The 21,009-nt window shown below is 50.7% G+C and overlaps 1 protein-coding gene across 1 annotated transcript in view; it reads left to right on the top strand.

Moving 5' to 3' along the window:
- The window catches only part of Dip2a (disco interacting protein 2 homolog A), a 136,181-nt gene extending 115,847 nt beyond the window's left edge, over nucleotides 1–20,334 (top strand). The window contains exons 27-40 of the mRNA XM_033755929.1: nucleotides 1,034–1,157; nucleotides 8,096–8,217; nucleotides 8,346–8,457; nucleotides 9,563–9,672; nucleotides 10,322–10,452; nucleotides 10,917–11,085; nucleotides 11,453–11,623; nucleotides 12,703–12,732; nucleotides 13,802–13,863; nucleotides 14,862–14,919; nucleotides 16,885–16,959; nucleotides 18,657–18,831; nucleotides 19,479–19,602; nucleotides 20,003–20,334. Of these exons, the coding sequence (XP_033611820.1) occupies nucleotides 1,034–1,157; nucleotides 8,096–8,217; nucleotides 8,346–8,457; nucleotides 9,563–9,672; nucleotides 10,322–10,452; nucleotides 10,917–11,085; nucleotides 11,453–11,623; nucleotides 12,703–12,732; nucleotides 13,802–13,863; nucleotides 14,862–14,919; nucleotides 16,885–16,959; nucleotides 18,657–18,831; nucleotides 19,479–19,602; nucleotides 20,003–20,255 (1,716 nt within the window). The 3' untranslated portion in view covers nucleotides 20,256–20,334. The remainder of the gene's footprint in view (nucleotides 1–1,033; nucleotides 1,158–8,095; nucleotides 8,218–8,345; nucleotides 8,458–9,562; nucleotides 9,673–10,321; nucleotides 10,453–10,916; nucleotides 11,086–11,452; nucleotides 11,624–12,702; nucleotides 12,733–13,801; nucleotides 13,864–14,861; nucleotides 14,920–16,884; nucleotides 16,960–18,656; nucleotides 18,832–19,478; nucleotides 19,603–20,002) is intronic.
- The last annotated feature ends 675 nt before the right edge of the window (nucleotides 20,335–21,009 follow it).

Raw genomic sequence — 21,009 nt, 5'->3', positions numbered from 1 at the left:
AAAAAAAAAAAAAAAAAAAAAAAAGAAGAAGCAACTGTCATTTGAATGGAAATAAAATATTTGTAAATAGGGAAGGGAGGAGGGGGTGAAGGGAGGGCAGGGACAAGTAGAAAAAATGAGAACCAAGACCTGGCATGTAAAGGTACAAGATCCCAATGATGAATGTAACTGTACTATATACCTAAAATGTACCGATAAACTCAATGAGGGGAAAAAAAAAGGACTCTGTAACTCTGCCTGTCCTCGAGGGGGCTGCAGAGTCTGTATCAAGGTGATCATAGCCCAGATGCCCCAGGAGAGGCCCGGGATGGATGACCCTGTGCTGCAGGATGGTGTAGCTTAGAGGCACTCACTCACCGTTTGTTATGTATTTACTTATATTATGGATAGGATAATGGCTGCTTCTGAGGACAGAGCAGATGGAATTGGAGAATGGCTTACAGCTGGCTTTAAGGAGGATGATAGTTTATTTCAAAAAAGAGAAACTAAAGGAATATGGCTATTCTTTGTCACATTATGTTTGAATTTTTTGTTTTTTGTTTTTGTGTTTTTTTTTTTTTTTTTTTTTTTTTTTTGGTACTGGGGATTGAACTTTGGTCCTTGCGCTTGCGAGGCAGAGCACTGAACCGCTGAGCTAAATCTCTGGCCCTTGTTTGGTTTTTTGAAAGAGGTTCTTGCTATGTAGTCCAGGCTAGTCTTGAACTCACTGTGGAGCTTTGAACTTGCAGCCATCCTCCTGCCTCAGCCTCCTAGGCAGGTGCTAGGATTACAGGCATATGTCACCATGCCCACCCTATGTTTGAAATATTTTATCAAAAAGGCCTAAAGTTTCCCTCGCACACCTTGGCTCTGTTGTAGAACAGCATGCCCCCAAGGCTCTCCTGGCGGCCCCTGGGAGAGCTGTCCCTACCCTGCCAATAGCTGACAGAGGCACCAGTGCTCATCTGGGACTGAGGTCATCTCACGGGCAGAGTTCCACAGCAGGTGTCTATCTGCACTTATCTGCACACTGATGGACTTGATTGCTTCCTAGGGTACGGTCACCAGCACTGCCACCTGTGTCCAGCTTCACAAAAGGGCTGAGCGGGTGGCTGCCGCCCTGATGGAGAAGGGCAGACTGGATGCTGGGGACCACGTAGCTTTGGTCTATCCCCCAGGTAAGATGTACCCAAGACATCCCCTTCCAACCTTCCAGAACAGAGAGCAGACCCTCCCCTGACTTGGCCACCCTGGATGCCTCTGGTGGCTGCCTGTGCATCCTCTGGACGGGACCTGTGTCCCTGATGGCATCTTTGCTGTCATGGGGAGGATGCTCAGGCTCATCTTGTGCCTCTGACCCCAGAACTGGAAGCGACTATCTCTCCAGGGACCCTGGCTCTGATTCTCCTGCACAGACTGGGCAGTGGGGAGCCCAACCCATGATTATGTCTTCTAGAGATAGGGTGGGTACTGAACGCATGCTCTCGCCTCTAGCACACATTCAGAGCTTCTGGAGTTTGCTCAGCTTCTGCGTCACCTCCTCTTTTCCACCTGAAGACTCCCAACTCTTCAGCACAGAGATGACAGAATTGGAATGCCCGTGGTCACTCATTTGCTTTATCCCACATCACACACAGCCTTCTCACAGTAACAGTGGCAATGCTATGAACCCCTGCATGGTTCTGAAGAACAAGTTGAAAATGTCATCGTGTGCTCACGCACCCCTTCTGTCTGTGTCTGACTTGCCATGGCGGCTCCATCACCCTCCACCCTCACCGGGCGGTTTCACAGGCAGCTGTGTCCCATCTTCCCTCAGCTGTCTCCCTGTGCTCTGGCCGTGCTGTCCTCTGAGGCCCATTCTCAGGTGATTCCTCGATAAGGTATGGGGCCTTGAACATGGCTCTTCAAGGCTTGCCCGCTTCCAGAAAGCTGCTTGACCCATAGTTCCCTCTCTGAGCGAGATCTTTGTTACCTGTCTTCAGAAGTTGTCATTTGCTCTTCCACATTTCTTTCTCGCTAAACTTCATTTGAATTTTACAGTCTCCTTTGCTTCATCTTTTTAATCTTAAATATTTTATCTGTTGTCTGGTGCTTGTCAAGCTTAATCTTTATTTTGAAATGATTTTATAAAATTGTCTGTTTTTTTTCCTCATCTCTGACTTTTCCTGATTATCATTCCTGCATTCTGTTATGGTGTGGATCATTTTCCTCATGTATTTTAACACATTTTGAAATGGACTGTCAGGTTCTGTGTTTTGCGGGCTTCTTGGGCGTGCTCTTCTTAGGTGAGCAGTGATCCTCTCTGCTCTGCACTCTTTCTCATGACTGTTTCTCCTGCTGCTTCATGTCTCCTGTCTCAGCTCTGCTTGTCTGTCATCCCCTCCAGAGCTGTCTCCCCCTGGAGAGGGGCTGCTGCTTCTTACAGGTTCTCATTGTCCTCAGTAGTGGGAGGGCAATTTCCGAAGCAGGGCCTCCCCTCCTGGCCCTGAGCAGACCCTGCAGCACATGGGACATGGTGCCTGTGTCCACTAGATGCTCTTCTCCCTCCCTCTTCCTCCTGTGCCTCCCCGCAGCCCTCACTCCTTCCCCACCTGCTAGGCACCCTGGTCCTCTGACTCAAAGATAAACACAGCCAGACATCAGCGGAAGTGGTGAAAATAGATTTTATTCAGAACTACTGACAGTGGGAGACAGAGCTGAGCTCTATTCCAGCTTTCGGGGTGTTTGAAGGAAAGGGTGAAGAAGAAAGGCCAGGACTTCATATCAGAAGTGAGCAGGGACAAAGCTTGAGGCCTGCTTGTCCATCAGGATGCTGATGGAAAGGGCCAGCACCTCATCCCTCCTAGGAATTCCATTTCCAAGGAAGGGCTCTAGGCTCCAGACAGACCTGCTGAGCTGCCAGAGCCACACACTGACAATGGTAAGCCTTTTTAGTATGTTCCCAGGGAGTGGAGGTCAGGCCCTGTACTGGGACCACCTCTCTGGGCTGTGTGGGCCTCCTCGACAGGTATTTTAGTGGTGGCCCAGTCATCGTGGAAACAGGCTGGGCTCTGCACCGGAGTCTTGTCCTTTTGGTTGCCAGGCCTGGACACAGAGCAGGTAGTGCCCTGTGAGTCTCGGTTCTGTGTGCTGGCTGCTCAGCTCCTGTCCAGTAGCTCTCTCCCTGATGTGGCACCTTGATGCATTTCTCTCTGTCATTGCCGTGTCACACTGCGGCTGGTGGTTGTGTCTCGGTGTAATGCAGTCTCACTTGTCCCCTGTGTGCACGTGCTGTGTTGTTGGAAGAGTATCAGTTTGTCTTTTTCCTTAGGTGTCAGCCTGCCCCTCGATGTGCCTGGGTGCGGTCTTTTCTCATTTCCTCGCCCCTGAACCATTCACACGCACCTCCACTGGCTGGTGCTCTGCTCTAGCACTGCCCTTGCCCTCTGTCTCTGCAGCTCTGAGCTCCCTTCTGGATCTGTCTGAATTTCTGCTCTTTTCTGTCCTGGCTTCCTTTGTGTGTGTGATTGCTCACTGCTGATGGCCTTGCTTCATGTTTTGGAGTTCAGCAGGGACCACCCCTTATTCTACATCCTTCCCTCTGGGCTGTCAGTCACAGATGTGCCCCATTCAGTCTCAGAGCTCTCTCAGAGCTTGGTGTTTTTCTTGACACCAGCCACTTCCTTATTTGGACACTCCATAGTTCCCATCAGCATTATAGTTCTCCTGCTCTTTCCCGTCCGTGGGGTTTCTTTCCCCGGGGAGTGACTACAGAACATTCTGTGCACATGCAGCCCAGATGCCAAGGATGCATCAGGGGCTTTGTACAGCTTTTCACTATAGGGAAACCTTGAGAGGGAGCAGTCTCCAAGAAGTGCTAGTGTGGCCAAACTGGAGCTCCCTAGTCCTATATTCATAGCAGCAGAGTAGAGCCAGCCACGCCTGATCCTGCAAGGATGGGAGTGTTTCCCACCCAGGGCTGGTACTGCAGTGTCTGGAACATGCTGTCAGGGAGGGGCTGGGCTATGCAGCACAGGATATGAGGGTGTTGCCTTAAATACTTCAACACAGGAAGAGCAGCAGAAGAAAGGGCTCCCTGACTATGAGGGGGGCATGCCCAGTAAACTCAGAAGAAGCTGAAAATTTCTGTCTTAGTACTCACTGCTGAGACAAAATACCAGACACCCAAAGTTAAAGGAGGAAAGGTTTATTCTTTCTTTCTTTGTTTTTTTTAAATTGAATTTATTGGTACATTCTAGGTAGACAGTAGAGTTACATTCATTACTGGGATCTTGTACCTTTACATGCCAGGTCTTGGTTCCCATTTTTTCCCCTTGTCCCCACCCTCCCTTCACCCCCTCCTCGCCTCCCCACCTTCAAGCACTTTAATTCCATTTTTACATTTTCTCGTATTTTTTTCCTTTTCCCTTATTCCCCTTTCCCTATCCTTCTCCCTGTCCCTACACCTTTGGTCCTTTTCTTCCTATTTCACATTATTAATTGTCCCGTTAGGATCTTGAGTACTATTTTAGTTTTTCACACCAGAGAAACTGTTCAGTATTTGCATATGTGTGACTTATTTATTTCACTTAGGAGTATATCCTCAATCGCTTCTCGGCCTTTTGGCTAAGATCAAGTGTAGGAGTATATCCTCAAAATGTACCCATTTACTTATGAATGAATCTACTTTCTCATTCTTTATGGCTGAGTAGTATTCCATTTTATAGAAAAACCACATCTTTATCCAGTTTCCAACGGATGGGCAAATGGGCTGTTTCCAAGTTTTAGCTATTACAAACTGTGCTGCTATAAACATGGGTGCACATATATCACTGTGGTATGATTCTTTTAATGCTTTTGGAAAGATACCCAACAGAGGGATGGATGGGTTAAATGGAACCTCTAATCCTAGTTCTTTGAAGTATCTCCATATTGATTTCCATAGTGGTTGCACCAGTCTGCACTCCCACCAACAGTGTAGAAGGGTTCCTTACTCCCCACAACCGCACCAACATTTGTTGTTGTGTGATTTCTTGATAGCAGCCATTCTTTGTGAGGTGAAGTGGATTCTTAGTGTTGTTTTCATCTGCATCTCTCGAATGACCAGTGATGTGGAGCATTTTTTCATATATTTACTTGCTGCTTTTATTTCTTTGTCTGAGAAATGTCTGTTCATTTCAGATGCCCATTTTAGAATCTGGTCTTTATATTTGGGGGGCTGGTTATTTTGAGTTCTTTGTATATTTTAGGTAATAGTCCTTTGAGGAGCAGCTGGTAAAAATTTTTTCCCATATTGTAGGTTGTCTCTTAGTTCTGTTGATAGGTTCTTTTGAAGTGCAGAAGCTTTTTAATAAGATGAGATCCCAGTTGTTGATTCTATCTACTAGTTCCCGTGCTACTGAGGATTTGTTCATAAAGTCTTTTCCTATGCCAATGTCTTCCAGAGTTTTGCCTAACTTATCTTCCAGCAAGTTTAATGTTTTTGTTTTTATATTTAGATCTTTAATCCACTTGGATTTTAATTTAGTGCATAGTGACAGATAAAGGTCTAGTTTTAATCTTTGGCAGGTTGAGATCCAGTTTTTCCAACACCATTTATTAAAGAGGCTATCTTTCCTCCAGTGGGGACTGTCAGCTCCTTTGTCAAGATGAGATAGCTGAGTACACCTGGAGTTGTTTTTCTGTCTTCCAATTTGTTCCACTGACCCTCAGGTCTGTTTCTTTGCCAGTACCATGCTGTTTTTATCACAGTGGCTTTGTAGTATAGTTTCAAATTGGGAATTGTTATACCGGCTGCCATGTGTTTGTTGCCTAGGATGGCTTTTGCTATTCTAGGTCTCTTATGGTTCCAAATGAATTTTTGGAATCTTTTTTCTAGTTCTGTGAAACATAGCATTGGAATTTCAATTGGCATTGCATTGAATCTGTATAGCAGTTTTGGTAGTATGGCCATTTTCACTATGTTCATTCTTCCAACCCAGGAGCAGGGGATACCTTTCCATTTTCTTATATCCTCTTCGATCTCTTTTTTCAGAGTGCTATAGTTTTCATTGTAGAGGTCTTTTGCTTCTTTTGTTAGATTCCCAGATACTTCATTTTTGGGGGTGCTATTGTGAAGGGAACTGTTTCCCTAATTTCTTTCTCAGTGAGTCTGTTATTTGTATACAAGAAGGCTATTGATTTTTGGGTGTTGACCTTGTATCCAGCTACTCTGCTAAAAGTGTCAATTAAGTCGAGAAGTCTTTTGGTGGAGTTTTTTGGGTCTTCAATGTAGAGTATCATATCATCAGCAAATAATGACAGTTTAACTTCTTCCTTGAGGAAAGGTTTATTTAGCTCACAGTTTGTAGAAGGTTCAGTTTATAATCAGCTGACTCCAAGGCAGGGTAGAATAGCAGAGGAGAAACAGTTCATGGTGGACAGAAGCTAGCAGACAAACAAGGGGCAACCACAGCTCTTTCTGTCCCTTGTGTCTTATCCAGGCTACTTAGGGCAGGTAGTGCTCTTACCTTTAATCCTAGTGCCCTTGAGCCAAGCGCTGCACCATGGATCAGTCTCAGCGTCACACACTCTAGATCCAGCCACTTTTGGAAACGACGCACCTATGACTGCATGAAGCTTTGGGGGACATCGAGACTCAGCCATAACGTATGGGAGTCGAAATGCGTCACAGAGATCTGGCCTGCCATGTTCCTCTTGTGGCAGCACAGCATGATGTCGCATGGCTGCTTCTCCTCAGCCACCCCCACTGCCACTGCCCTACATCGAGAGGGAGGATCGTACTGAACTAGCCTGGGGAAAGATCAAAATTCAAAGTGTGGTTTCTACCAAACATATCTTGCTTTTGCACCATTGTAAAGTTGAAAAAGCATAAGTTGATGCCCTATGAAGGACCATCTTTATGATCTTGATGACTGAGACTCAACAGTGAATTCAGGAGCCCTGATTCTGTTCTTGGGTAGGTTTGATGCTGTTCATACAAAAAAATATTTTTCAGTCCTGAGGGACTGAAACATGCCCTGAACATGCTAGGCAAACACTGCCACTGAGCTACATCCCTAGTCCCAAATCTTGAATCAAAAAATGAGGTCGTTGGGGGCAGATATGCACAGCAGGTGTGATATGCGCTTCTTAGTGCGGACAAGGGTGTCCAAGACTTTTGTCTGGTCCTCAGAGGGGTGAGTGGTGTAGGGTTCAGAAGTAGCTGGAGAAGCAGAGCATAGGAACTGAGTTCTTGCCACGTTTGCTGGGGTGCCAGGGTAAGAGGACAGGTGGATGGCCTGAGCTTCTTGGGCTCCAGGAAGGGGTTCCTGGCACAGTGCGCCATGCCTGAGCCACCAGGCGGAGTGCTGAGCTGCCCTGCCAGAGCTGCCCTGCCAGAGGGAGCTGCCTGGACATTGGAGCATTAACTTAGTGAATCCTCCAGGGCCAGAGCAGCAGGTTCAAATGTCTCTCTCCTGGCCCGCTTTTCATGTGAATACTCGAGATAGCCTTGGAGCTGGTGTGTGAGGGTGCTGTGCGGTCATCTGATTCCACTGTGGCTGTAGGGCACTGATAGGAAGGGGCAAGGGAAATGTGTTCCCCTATCAGACTAACCCTAAAAAATGGGGTTTAAACATGAAACGACTCTCTCCTAAGTTTTAGTTGTGGGGAATCTTGAACTACAGAAAAGCCAGAAGAGTATGGGTGGTCACCTCTGGCCTTGTATGGGGAGGGAGTGGGAGTTCTGGGGCCAGTGTCAGCTCTTACTGTCCCCAGGCTTCTCCTAGCCTGTTGGGATGTCTGGAGGTGGTGGCCCTGAGAAGTTCTGTTGCGAACAGCTTGCCTCACAGGTTCTCTAAGTCCGTGCAAATCCACCTAGCCCCTTGCAGTGCCAAACTTCTCTGGGGGCCTGTGTTCCTGCAGATCCACTCAGCTTCAGACACAGCAGGACAGCACACAGGGCCCCTGTACATCCTCAACACCCCACCCTATGACTCCCCCCACATCAGGCCCTCCAGGGTGTGGAGATGACCAGTGCAGCTGTATCCCAAGAAAATTGTGCTTGACTTTTGCTGATATCTCTGGGCCTCGCCGGGCCTGGATGTGGACACCCACACACTGAGCCCTGTCATGACCATCTGCTGCATCTCTCCAGGAGTGGACCTCATCGCCGCCTTCTATGGCTGCCTGTACTGTGGCTGTGTGCCTGTGACTGTGCGGCCCCCGCATCCCCAGAACCTTGGCACCACACTGCCCACCGTTAAGATGATCGTGGAGGTGCGCGTTCTCTCAGCTGCTGACTGAGGTCTCGTGTGGGAGGCCATGGGCTCTCATGCTTCCCTACTGCTGTGGGGTGGTGCAGGGAAGGGGCAAGGCCAGTGCATCTCTCCCTCCTGTGGATGCAGGTCAGCAAGTCTGCATGCGTGCTCACCACACAGGCCATCACACGGTTGCTCAAATCCAAAGAGGCAGCCGCAGCTGTGGATGTCAGGACGTGGCCGACCATTCTTGACACAGGTATGTGTCCTCAGAGCTGCCCTGTGGGACGTACCCGCTTTCTTTCTTTTTTGTGGAATTTAAATGTTAGGATCAATGTTTCAACTAAAGTGAATGGTGAGAAGGCTGCTTAGTGGAACCTTGGATCTGCCTGCTGGGGTAAACAGAGAAGCATAAGGCACTGGGCACTGCTGTCTCTTGCATGGCAGCATCCCTGTCTCGGGTGAACTCCTCCTCTCTTGGAACCCTAAGGGTGGGGGCCGACACCTTGCCCTTCTCCCTCTGTCCGGCCCACATAGTGGGCTGGGGTTACCTGAAGCTCTCTGCGGATCCCAGTTCCCCTTGCACCCACAGCCTCCCTGTGCCCATCACTGGTAAGTGCTTCATGCCCCTAGAAGCCTGTGGGCCAACTGGAAAGGGGCTGCAACCCCTCTGCCAGGCAGTTGTGTTGGCTTGATGAGTGTCTCAGCCTAGGGCACATCACTGCCCATCCAGGGGGAGGCACCCCCAGCAGCTCCCCCAGTGCTGCACACAACCGGCAGAGCTTGGCCTTCAGGCAGACAGGACTCCATCTCGGCTTCATACTCTCTGTGCTCCAGGTACTGTGTTAGTGGAAGTCAGAGCCTGTGCGGTGTATGCTGCCTGCCTGGTCCTGGGTTGGCCCAGGGAACTGGTGCTGAGTCGGTGGAGGAGCAGGCTCAGCACAGACTGTCTGGCCAGGATACTGCAGCTTCAAGGGTTTGCTGTGGCCCTTGCTGCGGCCCTTGTTGATAGCAGCAGTGCCTGCCCACAGGGTTGGGAAACCTGATGAAACAGCAGAACCTGGACTCCCTGTGCTGCTGCTGCTGTGGGAGTTCTGGGCTCACATGACTCCTCCTCTGACCTTTCTTACTTGGAAACAGTAACTTCATGCAGTTGTTATGGCCTAGGTGCTCCTCTGTGTCCCTCTCTCCCAGTGTTCTTGTCCCCACGTGCTCAGAGCAGTCATGGTGGGACTAGGCCACATGACACTCAGCCTGCCTTCTCACAGCCTGGCCAATCTGAGCTCACTCTCTGGCTCCGTGGCCTTGCCCTGTACATGTCCAGTGTCACTGTGCTAACGTCACTTGTGTCTCCCATTTATCAGATGACATACCAAAAAAGAAAGTGGCCAGCATTTTCAGACCACCCTCTCCAGACATGCTCGCATACCTGGACTTCAGTGTGTCGACCACCGGGATATTAGCAGGAGTGAAGGTGGGTCCACAAGTGCCTGAGACCTCGGCCCTGGAGCGTGGAGGAGTGTCCAGGAGGGGCGTGGGGTACAGGCATATGTGGGTCCTTCCTATCTAGAGCACAGAACAACAGTGTTATTTCTTTTTTTTTGGTACCAGGGATTGAACTCAGGTCTTTGTGCTTGCAAGGCAGGCCACCAAACCGCTGAGCTAAATCCCTAGCCCTTCAGTATTATTTCTTAATGAACCCCCACATCAGATGAGCCTGAGAACAAGGCATGTTTTGATGTTTCGTGGTAGTGTCTGAACCAGTGATGGTGAACATTTTAGAGCTTTCAGTGATTAACAGATTGCAGCCTGCATGCTGTAGGTTTGCTGCCGCTGGTCTAAATTTTCTGCATGGTGACTGTGCGGCCTCCCAGAAACAGATGGCTTTGATGAGTCTGTTTCTCTACTAGGAGCTTATAGCTCAATTCAAATTCCTCGCCATCCCAGAATCTTGTCTTGAGGATTTCCATGTGCTGTGTCCCAGGTGTTATTTAGGTCATTTGGGGATGTGAGGCAGCTGTCTTTGAGCAATCTAAGGTGCGGCTTGGCAGTGTGGAACCGCATCCCTGACTGGCTGGCTGCTGAGCACAGGGACATTGCCACGCGTCCCCTTTCTCCACCAGATGTCACACTCGGCCACAAGTGCCTTGTGCCGCTCCATAAAGCTGCAGTGTGAGCTGTACCCCTCACGGCAGATCGCCATCTGCCTGGACCCCTACTGTGGCCTCGGCTTTGTCCTCTGGTGTCTGTGCAGGTGAGTGCTTCGCAGCTGCTCCTGTGGTTCTGTAGCATGGCTTTCTGTAAGGTGGCTTTTTTGAGCACCCCAGAAGCTGAAGTGATGTGACAGTGGGTTTGCGTGGGGATAAGGTGAGTTGAAGGGTGGGCCTGGAGTCGAGAAGTAGTAAGAACACTTTTTATGAAATACAAACAGTATCTATGCTTAGCATTAGTAAGAATCTACTTGATTCCTTCACATGCTGGAAGATGGTGACACCTCCAATGGTGGGAAGCCTTGTGGGTGTCCCTGGACTTCTGCGGTGCATGGAGGGCAGCAGGACCTGCACGTTACCCCAGCCTCCACCCACAGTGTATGTTCTGCCAAAACCCCACTGGTGTTAGAGCAGACTTGTGCCCTGTCCAGTTAGAAAAGGTGTCCTCGAGGAAGGAAAGAGCAGTGCCCCGTGCTCAGCTCTTTCCCAGCTCCCCTCTGCCCCACAGTGTCTACTCAGGACACCAGTCAGTGCTGGTGCCCCCACTGGAGCTGGAGAGCAACGTGTCCCTGTGGCTATCCGCCGTCAGCCAGTACAAGGCCCGCGTCACCTTCTGCTCTTATTCAGTGATGGAGATGTGCACCAAGGGCCTGGGCTCGCAGACAGGTGCCCTCAGGGTGAGTGCCAGGTAGGGCTCTGGGCCACAGTGACTCTGAGCTGCTGTGTCCAGGCCTCTCCTCCCAAGGCAGCTCCCTGCTTGTCTGCCTCTGCCAAGGTCCCTCCCTCTAGCTGCACATCTAGCAGGAAAGGAGGGTGTGTGCCACACAGGATGGTAGGACATGGACTGGAGGGTGCAGCTCCTGCTCCCATGTTTAGAGTTCCCCAGCCTCGGGCAGGTGGAGGACATAGGCTTGTGCTTAGCTTTGCCTTTGCACTCAGACTTCAGGCCAAGCCCCATGTGGGACCCATCTGGAAACTTCCCAAGATAATCAGTGCTCAGGGCCTCAGCCTGTGTGCTGTGGGCCAACTCCTACCCCTCTGCAGATGAAGGGTGTGAACCTGTCATGTGTGCGCACGTGCATGGTGGTGGCCGAGGAACGGCCCCGGATCACGCTGACACAGTCCTTCTCCAAGCTGTTCAAAGACCTGGGCCTCCCGGCGCGTGCTGTGAGCACCACCTTTGGATGCAGGGTCAATGTGGCCATTTGCCTCCAGGTAAGGTGATGCACCTGGGTTGCCAGCGCCTCCTGCTAGTACAGCCAGGGATCAGCAGTTCCCCACATGAACCTGTGCAGCTTTGTACCTGCCTGATCCATTTCCGCATCTCTGAGCATTTGATGTTTTATTTCCACATAGTTGTTTAGCTTTGAGAGCTATGTTCTGTTGATGAAGAAAGGCTTATTTGCAAAAAAAAAAAAAATAGTGAACAGTGTCTGTTCTACTTTTAAGAATCTTTCAGTTGGTCATAATATACAGTTAATTTTTTGAAGATAAGATTGAACTTACTGTTTTAAGACATCTAACAATTTTTAATCGGTTCACTAGTAAATGTGATCATTTTTATTGGCTCAAACCAATAAAACATGTAGTAATGACACAAAGGAAATAGGAAGTCTCAGGGACTAGCATGCTCGCTGCGGGCCTTCTACCTCAGTTTTCCAGATTCTCTATCCCTGTGTCTATCTCACTTCTTTCTGAAAACTTCCTAAAACCAACCAGCTTATCAGATATCTACATATTGGATGCCTTACTTGACACATCGTGGAGAGCTGTGGAGGAGGAGGTGCCTTTTGCCCCTTTGCAGAGCCATGGCCCTGGCTGGGTTCCCACAGCACCTGCCCAGTGCATACCCATCCTTACTTGGCAGCACACGTGGGGCAAGTCTCCAAGCAGAGGCCATGTTTGCCACAGCAGCATCTTCCTCTTTCTGCTGATGTCCCCTCACCCACTCAAAGACTCTTGACTGCTCTGAGCCTCAGCAGGTTGGGTGGGTCTGTCTGCTGTCTGTCCTGTGGTTGGCACACAGGCTGGTGTCTATGAGTTGAGATCCTGCCCTGCATCTGAAGCTGCTGCCCTTCTTGCTAGATACAGGAGAGCATCTGTTCTGTTTGTTGGCATGTGAGTGCCACGTGTGACCGAACAACTCTTAACGGGATATCAGTGTTTGCTCTTATACAGTGATGTCTTCTGCTCTCTCTCCATTCATTTCTCGTGGGTCCTGTGGCCTTCTGTTTGTGTTTCCTGTGGCTGTCTCCTCCCTGTCTCCCTCTGCTGGCCTCCTTGGCCCCTGTCAGCCCAACAGGCTGGGAAAGCTGGCTGAGCAGGTATGACCTTGACTTCCCTCAACCTTGCTGGTGCTTATCTATGTGCAATCCCCGCACCTCTGTGCAAGAGTTCATGTGGCCTTCTCATGAATTCTAGGCAAATACATGTTTCTTTTATTGTCTTAACTCTGTTCACAGTGGACATCATTTGATGTGTAACAAATCCCCTTTGTGAAGCTGGGCATAGTGGCGCATGCCTGTAATCCCAGCACTTGGGAGGCAGAGGCAGGAGGATCACCATGAGTTCGAGGCCAGCCTGAACTGCATAGTGAAACCCTGTCTCAACAAACAAACAACCCAAAAAACAAGCAGAAAAAACCCTTTGTGACCAAATTTAAAATTAAAACTTTTTTCAAATAAAGCAGTTCATTTTGATCCCCAGCGCACACACACACACACACACACACACACACACACACACACACACACACACACAAAAGACAGCCATTCATAACATTACTTTGGGAGGAAGGGCTTGCTTGGAAGGTTTTGTTTTAATTCGAGGGTGCACATAGGTGATGTTGCTGGGATCTTCAGGGAGTGTTGTTGATCAGAGTGCCCATGTAATTTGATGTTCTTAATTCAGTAAAATGGTACATACTGTCTTTTAATCATGACTAATGTCAAATGGAAGATACAGAAGTCAGGATGAGAGTCAACCTTCTGTCTCTGAGAGTCTTTGCTGAGCTCAGTCCTGAGCAGAATTAGTGACAGGCATGCGCTGCTTGGTAGAAATGTCCCCATACCACAATGATATTTTCATCCCAGTGAGACCAGTAAAAATAGGAAGTCATTAGAACTGAAATGGAAACAGTTTGATTGGTTCTCATTCAGTGTTACCGACTATTACACTCAATACCAAGCCCTGTGGGTGTTCAGAGGGACAGTGTCAGCCCTGCCTGGGGACCCCAAACACCAGGGACCCTGAGCCTTGGGCAGATGACTGCAGGGAGCAGCACTGTCCCCATGGGGAATCCACCCCCGAGCCTGGGAGGAGCTGCCCGCATCTGTGCTGTGAAATCAGGATGGGTATGAGAGCCCTGAGGAAGTTCTTCTGCTATCCTTCCAGGGCACAGCTGGCCCAGACCCCACAACTGTCTACGTGGACATGCGGGCATTACGCCATGACAGGTAGTATCCCTGCCCAGTCTGTATGGCCTCGTCCACACCTAGTAGCAGAGTGTCACAGATCGGATCTGCACCATCAGTGTATAGTACCTCCAGGACCCTAGTGTGAGGGATGGCTGGGGGGTCAGGACTCTTCACAATCCTGAGCATTAGTAGACAGCTGGCTGGATCAGGACTACACAGGACCTTGGGTGTTAGGGGTGTTAGGGGTGGCTGGCCAGGTCAGGACCCTCCATTACATAGCCATTTGGGATAGCAGGCAGGGTCAAAACTCTCCACGACCCTGGACGTTAGGGATGGCTGGGGGGTCAGAACTCCTCAGATCTCCAGATGGTAGTGGCTGACCGACTGGCCAGGTCAGGGCCATTAGCACTGTGAGGAGGAGTAACACTGTGAGCCCCCGGCAGTCCCACAGGGAGGGTGGATCTCCACCTTGCTTTCCTGTATCCTCATGGCTGCAGTGAACGTCACTACCCTTTTTCACTCAGTCAGAAAGGATGACCAGCATGACCAAACATGAGGTGTTTGCTTTTCATAGGGATGAGTAGGAAACAGGACACCTAGCTAATGGTAAGAACTTTCTTACCTGATGGCATTTCAGCCTCTGCCATGGTTTTCACATCAGGAAACACGTGAGGCCATAGTGTGCTGGGATGTGGCCATATCACATCTTCATATAAACAGTCCCTCAGCTCACTGAGAGCCAGGGCCCAGCCAGGTCGGCTCGAGGAGGGCCCAAAGAAACAGAGAGCCCAGCAGGTGAGGGCCTCCCTGCGTGCCCACACCACGGGCCCTCGTGGATGGTATTTCCTGCAGCACTCAAAGTCCTGCTCAAGACAGACCTGGCACACTTTTTATGAAGGGCTGTTATCCCGGCTGTTGTCCGCACACTGACCCTTAGAGTGATAATCATTTTCCAATCACCATGTGATTTGCCTTTTTAGAACTTACTATCTGTGTGAACATTTTTATGCTGACATTTTTTCCTTATTAATTTTTAGGGTACGTTTGGTAGAACGGGGTTCTCCACATAGTCTGCCGCTGATGGAGTCTGGAAAGGTAGTAGAATCTGGGACTTGCACTCCCTGTGACATGTTTGTCCTCTCTCTCAAGGACATGCAGCAGGAGGTGTTAGGGCTTCATTTTCCTTGAGCCCAGCCATCTCTGGGCAAGTGCAGTGGGCTGCTGCAGATGCCTCTTCTGCCTCCCTGCCAATACGCGGAAGTATGAGGTTAAGTCTCCGAACACGTGTCAGGCTCTAAGCCAATAGGGAGACTCCAGACACACACAGAGAAGGAATTCCGACTGGGTGGGCATGAGGTAGGCATGAATGGTCAGGATCTGGAGCAAAGGTCCCCTCCCCTCCGTACTTCTAGAACTACAGGGTGTGTTGCCAGATTGTAGTACTGTGCACCTGTAATCCCAGCTACTCAGGAGGCTGACATGGGAGGATTGCTTGAGCACAAAAGTTCTGGGCTGCAGAGCACTGTGCTGATTTGGTGTCCTTACTAAGTTTGACATCAGTATGATGACCTCTGGGGAGCAGGGGTTGCCTAATGAGGGCTGAACTGGCCCAGGTCAGAAACAGAGCAGGTCAGAATTCCTGTTCTGCCCAGTAGAATCACAAGTGTACCCCCATCCCTGGACCGGATGGATGGGAACTGTGCCCTGGATGGGAGTGATAGGAAGGAAGAGGCCTTGCCAGGGCTGTGGGCAAGAGAGGATCTGGCATCAGAGCTGGTACTGGCCTGGTGAAAATCCCAGAGGCTGCTGAGGGGTTGAGGGCTATGGGTCTACACGAGGAGCCGAAGTGAAACTGAGTGCTGCCAGGGGTCAGCAGGCACAAGCACAGGACAGAGTGAGCATTCTTGGAACCAGGGAAGGGCAACTAGGCAGCATGAGAAAGGGTGCCAGGCTAGTGGAGTGGCTGGTGACATTACCTCATGTGTCCAGGAGTCCTAGGACCCAGCACAGTAGTCACAACACATGAAGGGCTCAATTTGCACCTGGGAGATGCCTTTCTGCACCTTCACAACTCCAGGGACAGGGAGCAGGGCTTATGGACTCTACTTGCTCAGTACCATGGCCATCACTGCTTTTGCAGAGACAGCCAGTCATATGGGGACCAGCACAGGGATCCCTACCTGGCCATGGGGTAGCTCTGGGCACCACCGTGCAAAGATAGTGGAAGCCACAAGGGCCATGAGGCCAGAGCAGAAGGAATGGGCAAGGGCAGTGTCTTGCAAAGTTCACCCCTAACCCCCTTTAAAGTTGCTCTTAGTGGACTAGCAGGAGTTGAGGCAGATTCTGCAGAGGACGGCCCATCTGTGGGGAGACTGAGGCTGCCAGTCCCTTCTCTAAGCTGGGGTTAATACCACCTTGAGTTTTGCAGTTCTTTCCCTTGTTCTTGCCCGTGGGTACTGGTTGTCCCAGTTCGTGTCCTGCTGAATGTGGCTGCCGTGTAGTCCCACTTGCTTCTCTAGTGGGATTGTCTTGGCTTCTCCTGTTTTGCTTCGGCATGATAGGTCTATGGTTTGGAAGAAGAGCTTTGGTTTCAGGTTCAAATAGGCTACATGGGGAAAGAGTAGGGGCTCCAGCAACGTCCTGGGAGACAGAACTCTCCCCACATGGCAGGGCAAGGAAGGGCCTGCTGCTAGTCACGGGCTCCTCCTTCCAATTAACCTTTCCCCTTTCCTGTCTACTCTGAGACCTGCACTGTCACCATCTTGCTTCATACATGGAGTAACTGAGGACACAGAGCAACTGGCCAAGCCTAAAGAGGGACCACCCAGTCCGGGCATGGGAGGCTGGGCAGGAGCCAGGCATGGGAAACACTACCCAACAGTCAGGTTCCTGGTGAGGGGGAGGCTCTGTGGATCCGACAGACATGGCTTCCTGTGGAGCCGGGGCTGCAGGTGGACCTGGGGATCCTGTGCCTTAATAAAAGTCCCAGGGTAAGCCAGCCCTCACCCAGACCTTCTGCATCTCCTGACAAACAAAGACAGGCCCTTTTCCTCCTTGCAGATCCTCCCTGGGGTGAAGGTCATCATTGCACACACGGAGACCAAAGGGCCTCTTGGAGACTCACACTTGGGCGAGGTAAGTGGCAGCCCAGGCTACACGTGGGCTCTTTGGGAAGCATGAGAGCCCTCAGCCTTGCCAGCTATGCCCTCATTCCCTTTTTGCCCCAAATTCAAGAATTCTAGACCCTTGAAGGTCAGTTATGTCTTTCAGAATCCCAGAAACTTTTTCTGCTTTCGCTGAAGCACTTGTGCCCCAGACCAGCTCTTGTGTAGGATTTCAAGGTGCTTTAGGACAAGCAGCCTCCTCCCTGGGTCACACAACCAAAAAAGTACTGTTACTTCAGGTTGTGAGGGGATGGGGAGGCCAGAGGAGCTGTAAGGAACCAGCAGCAGCATGGGAAACTGCTGCCTTGGGCAAAGAGTGGTTCTTGTGCTGAGTGAGGAGCACAGGCCCAGGGGAAGCTCTGGAGAAGGCCATAGGGCTCAGGGACAGCGCAGGACCTGGTCCTGTGGACATATGACTGTGAGGAAGCAATTATGGCTGTATATATACCTGTGACCAGGCACCTGCCATGCCTATTAGTCACAAGGCAGGGTGTGCCAGCCCGTCAGTCACAGGGAGGGGCAGGTCAAGGCCTGTCACTCATAGGGAGTCACAGAATGACACCTGTCACCACAGGGACACCCGGGCCCATCACTGTAGGCACTGTGGCTTTGCTGAGTGCAGACTGTATCAGGAGGCCCCAGCTGGGCATTCTGTGGCAGTGAGACTTGAGTGTGCTCTCCGTTTGTCACCCTCACTCACGGTGTGCACAGAACGGTTGGGTCTCCTTCATGGCTGGTCAGGGGCTTGCAGTGAATAGTGCAGGTTCTGCCCTGCCTGGCTCACCAGACAGGACAACGGTGTGAGCTGTGCCATCTTAAGTGTGCAGATAGCATCCTGGTAGAAGATGTCCCTGTCACAATTCCAGGTGTAGTCCACATGAGGTCCTCACGGTCCCATGCTACTTCCAGGTTTTTTTGTTTTGTTTTTTTGTACCAGAGATCAAATTTGGGTCCTTGTGCTTGCAGGGCAGGTGGCAGCACCACTGAGCTAAATCCCCAGCCCCAGAACCAAGTTTTGAGGGCCAGGACACACCTCCTGGGAGATAAGGCCCGATTCTGGAGGGCTCAGCTGCTCCTTCCCCTCAGATACCGCAGTGAGGTGGTAAAAGTGTGGGGTGCTGGCTGGGTCATGAACACTCCTGGGTGTAGGGAGTCCCGATACCTCAGGGCTGTAGGTGCGTGTGCTCCTCTGGCCTTTCATCTGTGCACATGTGAGTGACCGGCATGAGTGCACAGGTGCCATCACTTATTAGGCCATTGCTCGGTTTCAGCGTGAGTCTGAACAGCTGTGTTCTCCTCCCACAGGGGACCCTCACCCCTGTAACCTGTCCCCGCTGTGGACACTAGAGGGCCACTAGGTCTTTTTTCACTCCCAGTGTTGATTGATGTGAGAAATGTGGGTTTACTTCTGTGCATCTATCCACACGGCATCAGTATTGACACACAGACACTCCCAGGTCAAAAGAAGGAAGTTTATTTGAGTGGTTATGTTTGCTCTCTATGCCTGTAGTTGTATCAGTTCCCAAAATAAGGCACTAAAAATAATCATAACCACTGCCAGTTGATTCATGTTTTACTGAGATTATCCTCGGCCAACAGATGTCTCAGGACAGAATCTGTACTCAGTGGTTTATAGCATGCATGTTCTTGTCCTCTGGGCCCCACTAGATCTGGGTGAGCAGCCCCCACAATGCCACCGGGTACTATACAGTCTATGGGGAGGAGGCCCTTCATGCTGACCACTTCAGTGCCCGGCTGAGCTTCGGAGACACCCAGACTGTTTGGGCCAGGACCGGCTACCTCGGCTTCCTCCGAAGAACGGAGCTCACGGATGCCAGTGGAGGTGAGGGGTCACGGTGGAGTGCCTGCCTTGGCACTGCCAGCTGGGGCTGTGCCGCTGCTTGCTTAGCCAGCTGTCCCAGGGTGAGGGTCCTCCACACCTGCCTGCACCTTCCCTTGTTGCTCTGATCTTACGCGGTTTGGTGAAGGACGTGCTCCAAGAGCAGGTTTCTCTGAGAATTATTTTCCCCTGTGTCTGCCCCTTACTGCCTTGTCCCCTTGGCCTCAGTGCAGTTGCGGTGAGAAGGCTGGAAGGGTCTCCCCAACAGGGCAGGCTTCCAGCTCTTTCCCAGTGTGGCGGTGCTATGCACAGCTCATCAGCCAGGAGTGGCGGCCCCAACCCTGACCCATGCAGAGATGTGCCCAGTGTCAGAGGACCACAGCTCCCACAGCAGCCCTTGCAACGCAGAGAAAGTTCTGAAAGCAGTAGCCCCTGTGGTTGCTCTTGGTTCCAGAGATGAAATGTGTATTTAATGTCACTGTGCCTCTGTTGAGGTGGTTGCTCACAGCACAGGGCAGCCCAGGCTGCCAGCATCTCTACCAACCCTCCCTGCATGGTTTGCATCGTGTCTTCTCTGTACCCCAAGTGCACAGACTGGTGTGCAGGTGCTACCTGTGCCCTCCCCTGAGTGTGAGTACACGTGTTCATAGAGCGACACGACGCGCTGTACATTGTCGGGTCTCTGGACGAGGCGCTGGAGCTGAGAGGCATGCGGTACCACCCCATCGACATTGAGACATCTGTGATCCGGGCTCACAGGAACATCGCAGAGTGGTAAGGGTCCAGGCCAAGAACGAGTCCTGCACGGTCTGCCCAGCTCCCTCCCGTCATGAGCACTGCCCTGCCGTGAGGACAGGCTGCCTGCGCGGTCACTGCAGTCCCTGGCACAGCTAGACTGCTGTGTTACACTAGTCCTGTTCCCCAGTGCTGCTAGGGTCGTGTGCCCTTCTTCCTCCGGGCATGTTTATAGGAAACAGCACTAGAGCGTGTGTCATTGCCTTCATTGGTTTTGTCCCTTTTCCTCAGCAGCTTTAAGTGAAGAGACTCTCTCTAAAGGTACAGTCAAAATCTAACAAATGTGTGCCAGTTTTTCCACTCTTTTTTGGCACCCTTTCCCAAACATGGGGGCCCCAGTTCCTGTGCAGGCCTGTGTGACACCTGTCTCCCCCCACAGTGCCGTGTTCACCTGGACCAACCTGCTGGTGGTGGTGGTGGAGCTGGATGGTCTAGAGCAGGATGCACTGGACCTGGTAGCACTGGTGACCAATGTGGTGCTGGAGGAGCACTACCTGGTGGTAGGTGTGGTGGTCATTGTGGATCCAGGCGTGATCCCCATTAACTCCCGGGGTGAGAAGCAGCGCATGCACCTAAGGGACGGCTTCCTGGCCGACCAGCTGGACCCGATCTACGTGGCCTACAACATGTGAGCACCGTGCAGCAGAGCCCAGGAGGAAGCCAAAGAAAGTGTGAGGCGAGGAGATGCTGCCGTGTCCTGGGATAAAGGGGTCCAGTGTCCTCAAAGGTTCCTCCTTCCTGTACTTTTATTGATCCTGCTCAACAGTTCGCAATTCCCATTCTAGAAAGCACTTCCTGAATATGCTAAAGAAGTATTTTTTATCTGCTAAGTACATGTACAGAAACATGAAGGCCAGCATGTTTTTTTTTAACAAGCAGGGAATTGATTGTATTTTGTTTTTATTGTGGTCCTGGAGATTGAACACAGAGCCTAGTGCATGCTAGGCAAGCACCTACACTGAGTGACATCCCCAGCCCTGGAAGCCAGCTTTTTAACAGGTGGAGTGACTGGGAAGGCAAGGAAAGACCTGGTGTGATCTCTTCATAAGTCACAGATACCACAATTGTTCTCTGTTTGTCCTTTTTTGGGCTAAAAATGTAGTTCTTGGTTTATAAAATTCAATTATTTATTCCCTCCTTAGACGGCAAGTTCACATGTTGGAATTTATTGTAGAGAGGACTTGGAGGTCTTAAGCATAGCTGCCTCTTCTGTTGCATGGGGCAGAGCCAAGCTCAGCAATGCAGGGAGAAGGAGCCCCACCCTCCCCTGACAGACCCACGCTGTGGCTGAGCAGTGCTTCTCTTTTTGCCAGTTCCATTATTGAGATAGATGTGCCAGTTGTCTACATACGTTGTCACAAATAGTCATAAGTGCTTTTGTACCTC

This window comes from Fukomys damarensis, unplaced genomic scaffold (genome assembly GCF_012274545.1).
Source record: "Fukomys damarensis isolate Sample0158 unplaced genomic scaffold, DMR_v1.0_HiC HiC_scaffold_24, whole genome shotgun sequence".
Classification (NCBI taxonomy): domain Eukaryota; kingdom Metazoa; phylum Chordata; class Mammalia; order Rodentia; family Bathyergidae; genus Fukomys; species Fukomys damarensis.
Note: the sequence above shows the minus strand (reverse complement) of the source record. Positions and strands in the feature narration are given on the sequence as shown.